The sequence below is a fragment of the Eucyclogobius newberryi genome, unplaced genomic scaffold (genome assembly GCF_026437365.1).
Source record: "Eucyclogobius newberryi isolate DKJ021-1_F unplaced genomic scaffold, fEucNew1.0.hap1 SCAF_90, whole genome shotgun sequence".
Lineage (NCBI taxonomy): Eukaryota > Metazoa > Chordata > Actinopteri > Gobiiformes > Gobiidae > Eucyclogobius > Eucyclogobius newberryi.
Window position 1 is genome coordinate 356,845 of NW_027316533.1, and position 6,000 is coordinate 362,844.

At 41.2% G+C, this 6,000-nt stretch overlaps 1 protein-coding gene across 1 annotated transcript in view; it reads right to left on the reverse strand.

Annotated features, from left to right (window-relative positions):
• cdc42bpab (CDC42 binding protein kinase alpha (DMPK-like) b) overlaps positions 1-4,170 on the reverse strand; it is a gene marked incomplete at its 5' end in the record, with an annotated part of 33,965 nt that extends 29,795 nt beyond the window's left edge. The window contains 6 exons of the mRNA XM_072439535.1: positions 532-652; positions 1,160-1,281; positions 1,772-1,905; positions 2,254-2,376; positions 3,058-3,230; positions 4,091-4,170. Coding sequence (XP_072295636.1) covers positions 532-652; positions 1,160-1,281; positions 1,772-1,905; positions 2,254-2,376; positions 3,058-3,230; positions 4,091-4,170 — 753 coding nt within the window. The remainder of the gene's footprint in view (positions 1-531; positions 653-1,159; positions 1,282-1,771; positions 1,906-2,253; positions 2,377-3,057; positions 3,231-4,090) is intronic.
• Between the last annotated feature and the right edge of the window lie 1,830 nt (positions 4,171-6,000).

The window sequence follows — 6,000 nt, forward strand, 5'->3', positions numbered from 1 at the left end:
TGCTTATTTTCTAGTAGGAAGGATTGGGTTAGCTAAAGGTTAAAGCTAACATAACTGTAGCAATCTGGGCTGAGGGGATCAAATTACCTACATGCAACTCAGGAAGAAGGTGCAGTTGGCAAATTTGGTGCCAAAAATGTTTTGCTTGTAAATACTACTTTTCTAAACTGTTCAAATGTGTGGGAAATTGCTAAAAAAATATGTTAAAAAATAAAATAAAAGAAACACTTACTATACACAAGTAAAACGTATATAGCAATAGCCACCATTTTTAAAAACTAAAATAAATCCAATTAAGTAAATCATAGCCGCCCACCTATGACCAAAAATGTAAAGCTTTTTTTTTCTTTTTTCTTGTTTTCTTGATGTCATCCAAAAATATAAAGCCTATGAATTGTGCATTAACTAAAGCGACTGTACATAGACCTTCAAACTAATTTTCTACACAAACACAACAGTAAAATCAAGTGCAAAGTGACTGACCGCATGGACAGAACAGGGAGATCTAGCAAACACAGGGATCTACTCTACCTCCTTCTTTGCTCTCTCGGCCTTTCGCACCTCGAGCCTCAAAGCCTCCACCTTCTGAGTCTGACTCTCCATCTCCTCCTCTTTGTCCCGCAGCTGACGGGACAGGCGCTGCTTGCCCGACCTGGAAGTAGAGGGTGTAAGGGAGTGAAGACCTTTAATAATCCCACGGAAGTGATGTCCTTCAAAAGCTTCCTCTTATAGAACAATAATGTGCAAAAGAAAAGTGTAATCAAATGTGAATGAAAATAGATATACATTAAAATAATCCACAAGATGAAGAATCAAAACAAAAACAAATCAATATATAATTAACAGAATGGACAATGGCATATTTATTTATTATAAGAGTGTAAGGAAAGAGCTTCCCAAAAGATCAGATAAAGTTGTCTCTAGTATAGTAATAGAATGTAAGTAACAGTTACAATTACATTTAAACAATGTAAACATTTAACAAGAGAAATGACAGAGTGAAACAGGGTATATTCTTTACACACCGACAGCTGAAGGTGATGCTGATATTGTCTATATTATAATACAGGGCTATTGCACATGAAGAGTTGTGTGGAGACAGTGGTTTGGAATAAGTGTTTTCAGATGCTGAGGTTGTTCACAGGTGCCATGTTTGTACCTGAGGTCTGTCAGCTTCTCGTTGAGCTCAGAAAACTCCTTTAGAGCGACTTTCCTCTGAGTGTGCGCCTCCTTCAGCTCCTTCGACTGAGACTTCAGCTTCTCACAGGCATCGATCAAGTCCTGTTGTCATAAAAAAAAAACATAAAAATATTCCATAATTATTATTACAGTAGAGGTATTCACCAGTAATATCACAATTCATTTTGAATATGCATTCACTAGTGCAGTGGACGGTGAACATTTTGTCAAATATAGAGGGTTACTGGTATAAATTGACTGACATAAGTCGATTTGTGAAGGAATATAATAGCTTTAATAATAATTTTGGTATTTTTTAATATCTGTAAAGCACTTTGACTTTCATTTTGTACAAAGTGTGCCCTACAAATACATTTTATTATCATTTCAAGGCAAGGCTACAGTATAGAACTGGATCAAAAGTAATGCATGTCATTGTTATTTGGATCATATGAAATTGTAGCACACTAATGACTCCACATCCACACAGAACTGGTGCAGCGCAGGAAGTATAAAATGCGTGTGAACCAGTTTCTGAATCACTGGCCTGGTTTAATCCACTGTTACATCATCACACTCTGGAGCTTTGTACCTTGTGCATATCGTCTCGCTCCTGTGTGACGCTCCTCATCTGTTTCTCCAGAGTTTTGATGTGTTTGGACGAATCCTCCAGGTCTCTGCGCGCCGACGTCACATCCTCCAACTGCTTCTCCAGCTGACCCGAGTCTGGCACAAACACACACGTAAATTAATTCACGTAAACGTAAATAATCACTGACAGCTCATTTTAGTCATATAGACCTATTCAAGATACACGATGACACTTTACAGAGGGTCAAAAAGTTATATAAAAACAAACTGATCGACCAGCCAATAACAGTTTATCCATTTTTCAAACCAGAAAGCTTGATTTGATAAAGCTGTTTGTATACAAACATATGTGTGGTAATCATTTTAGTCTGAATGAAACTGAACCAAATGTTGTTTTGTGTTAATAAGTATGAATTTCTACAAATCAAAATGCATCTTCTGACTTGTGACAAACCAAGTGGAACAGCAAAGGTGATTTCTGACCTGCGATCTGCTTCTTGAGGATGTCGATCTCGCTCTTCAGGCTCCTGATCTCCCCTTCTTTGTTGAGGTTGATGGGACTGTCTCCAGACGGGTGCTGCAAGGCCTGCACCGCCTGAGTGGATTCTGCACAAGAACAGGGAAAAGAAAATGTATTATTATGTGAGGTGACAAGGCAATTATAGGCAAAGATGTTCACGTATATATCTCACATTCGGATTACAATGTTCTTTACAATATCTTCACGTGGCATTGCAGTATTGTTAAAACATTACTTAAAAAGGGGCTGTACCGACATTTTTTCATATTAAAAGTAAAATTGGCTTTGTCCAAGTACGAACATGTTGTAAAAGCAACTCTTGGGTCAAAATGAGACCACTGTGTGCCGCCTGCATCAAGTATAAAGTGTTTTTATCAACTGCGAACCAGGATGTAGCGCTGGTGGGCTGTTAGCATGCTAATTGTTGTTAACTTGACTGTGACAGCAAAACTCCGGTCTGGCTACTAAAGGTTGTGAGCAGTGCTTGAATATTTATTAAGGTGAATATTTATGATGCTTTAGGGAAGTGAGGAATGACTATAGATTGGACCACTGTTAATTAACTATTTCTAATTTTCACATTTTTAAGACAGTAAAAATCAGGTACAGCGCCTTTAATTTCAAATAAGATTTCACCTTTAGAACGGTCATTTCATCATTCCAACCCTGAGGCCCGTTTAGCTCGCTCTTACGATGGAGGTCTTTAAATTCCAGCGACGGCATAGTATTTTAAGTAGAAGCATGTCCCATTATTTCATCATTCTCACCTTGTAGTTTGCGGCTGAGTTCGAGTTTCTCCTGCTCGAGTCGTCTGATCCTCCGCTCATAGGCCTCCACCGCCAGACTGTCCTCCAGGTTACGCTGCACTTCCATATCCACCTGGTCAGACCCTTTACCCTCTCCGACCAACTGTCTCAGGCAGCCTCGATCTGACAGGATACTGCGACAAAAACATACATGTGGAGTTAGCTTTGCATACGACTGAATCACACTCTGAATCTTGCATTATTTCCCTAAAATTAAAGCAAAACACTGTGGAATAGAAACAATAAAATTAACCTGATCATTTCTTTTCCCAGCTGTGTCCTTCACCAAGTTTACAAATGAACCACGGTGAGTTCAAGGCATCAGTGAATTGGAACAAGATGAAAGATGTGATTTTCACGGCTGATCAATTGCCATTTATAAAGTCGCAAATTTAGTTGTAATTGCACGAACGTGATTCTGAGTAAGACGGAGGAATAGCCATGTGAAAAAGATAGAGAAAGTTGTTGGCGGGAAGTTGAGTCATGGAAAGACGTGGTGGTAGACACAACAAAGGAGCGGTAGACAGACGGAAGAGCAAAGACACAGTGGGAAATGTGGAAAAGGGCCATTATCAGTCGACTGTGAAGAGATAAGAAACCAAGTGTTGGGTTTTTCTCACGGCTGGTGATTTAGTGTGTGATCTACGGCACCTTATTAGGGTGGGGTGCGCTTTGTTTGAGAGGCAGGAAGAGAAGAGTCTGGGAAAACCTTTCTGACCTGTGATGTATCTGCTCTTAATTTGTTGTCCTTTCATTTAAATGTAGATTTGTCAATTCATGTACTCGTCTTAAGTTTCGTTAACATGTCCCTATAGGTTGGTTCGCCCTGGTCAACGGTCCCAGGGCTGATGCAAAATATTAACAGATGGACAATCATTCTCACATTTATTCACAAGGCGCAATATAGAGAAACGACTCCTCCAAACACATGAGAGATTAAAGTAACCGCTCAACCATTGAACCCCATACGTGTGGGTGAGGAGCCTTTACTTACCATTTACTAGTGTAGGTAAATCCCACAAATGGAAGGTGGTGACCAGAGAAAGCAGTGTGAGACGGAGGTGGCATGGTTTCCTATGAGTGAAAATGATATTAGCCAAAATTACCTATTGTATGGAAGTAAAACAGACCACAAGGCATCAAAAATACAAGTCAAAAATATTACAAGAATAAAAATTATTATAATACATGACATAAATACACATAAAATAATACGAATAATAAAAATAATAAGACTTTTCGTCAATGTTCACTGGGTGAAAAATAGGGGGGTTGGTCAGGAGGAAGAGGAAGAAGAAGAAGAAGAAGAAGAAGAAGAAGAAGAAGAAGAAGAAGAAGAAGAAGAAGAAGAAGAAGAAGAAGAAGAAGAAGAAGAAGAAGAAGAAGAAGAAGAAGGAGAAGAAGAAGAAGAAGAAGAAGGAGAAGGAGAAGGAGAAGGAGAAGGAGAAGGAGAAGGAGAAGGAGGAGGAGGAGGAGGAGGAGGAGGAGGAGGAGGAGGAGGAGGAGGAGGAGGAGGAGGAGGAGGAGGAGGAGGAGGAGGAGGAGGAGGAGGAGGAGGAGGAGGAGGAGGAGGAGGAGGAGGAGGAGGAGGAGGAGGAGGAGGAGGAGGAGGAGGAGGAGGAGGAGGAGAGAGGAGGAGGAGGAGGAGGAGGAGGAGGAGGAGGAGGAGGAGGAGGAGGAGGAGGAGGAGGAGGAGGAGGAGGAGAGGAGGAGGAGGAGGAGGAGGAGGAGGAGGAGGAGGAGGAGGAGGAGGAGGAGGAGGAGGAGGAGGAGGAGGAGGAGGAGGAGGAGGAGGAGGAGGAGGAGGAGGAGGAGGAGGAGGAGGAGGAGGAGGAGGAGGAGGAGGAGGAGGAGGAGGAGGAGGAGGAGGAGGAGGAGGAGGAGGAGGAGGAGGAGGAGGAGGAGGAGGAGGAGGAGGAGGAGGAGGAGGAGGAGGAGGAGGAGGAGGAGGAGGAGGAGGAGGAGGAGGAGGAGGAGGAGGAGGAGGAGGAGGAGGAGGAGGAGGAGGAGGAGGAGGAGGAGGAGGAGGAGGAGGAGGAGGAGGAGGAGGAGAGGAGAAGAAGAAGAAGAAGAAGAAGAAGAAGAAGAAGAAGAAGAAGAAGAAGAAGAAGAAGAAGAAGAAGAAGAAGAAGAAGAAGAAGAAGAAGAAGAAGAAGAAGAAGAAGAAGAAGAAGAAGAAGAAGAAGAAGAAGAAGAAGAAGAAGAAGAAGAAGAAGAAGAAGAAGAAGAAGAAGAAGAAGAAGAAGAAGAAGAAGAAGAAGAAGAGAAGAAGAAGAAGAAGAAGAAGAAGAAGAAGAAGAAGAAGAAGAAGAAGAAGAAGAAGAAGAAGAAGAAGAAGAAGAAGAAGAAGAAGAAGAAGAAGAAGAAGAAGAAGAAGAAGAAGAAGAAGAAGAAGAAGAAGAAGAAGAAGAAGAAGAAGAAGAGAAGAAGAAGAAGAAGAAGAAGAAGAAAAGAAGAGAAGAAGAAGAAGAAGAAGAAGAAGAAGAAGAAGAAGAAGAAGAAGAGAAGAAGAAGAAGAAGAAGAAGAAGAAGAAGAAGAAGAAGAAGAAGAAGAAGAAGAAGAAGAAGAAGAAGAAGAAGAAGAAGAAGAAGAAGAAGAAGAAGAAGAAGAAGAAGAAGAAGAAGAAGAAGAAGAAGAAGAAGAAGAAGAAGAAGAAGAAGAAGAAGAAGAAGAAGAAGAAGAAGAAGAAGAAGAAGAAGAAGAAGAAGAAGAAGAAGAAGAGAAAACAATGTTTCCCATTTTCCAAATATCATAAACTATACATTTTCGGAAAGCGCTCGCGCTTTCCTACCTCATGGTGTGGGTCCCTCGTCACTGACGGGTACTTTCGTTAATTTTGAGTGGGCTCCGCCCACTTTGTGTTTTTGGCCCTCTATACAGTAATAATGTTCATTTTTTGCATT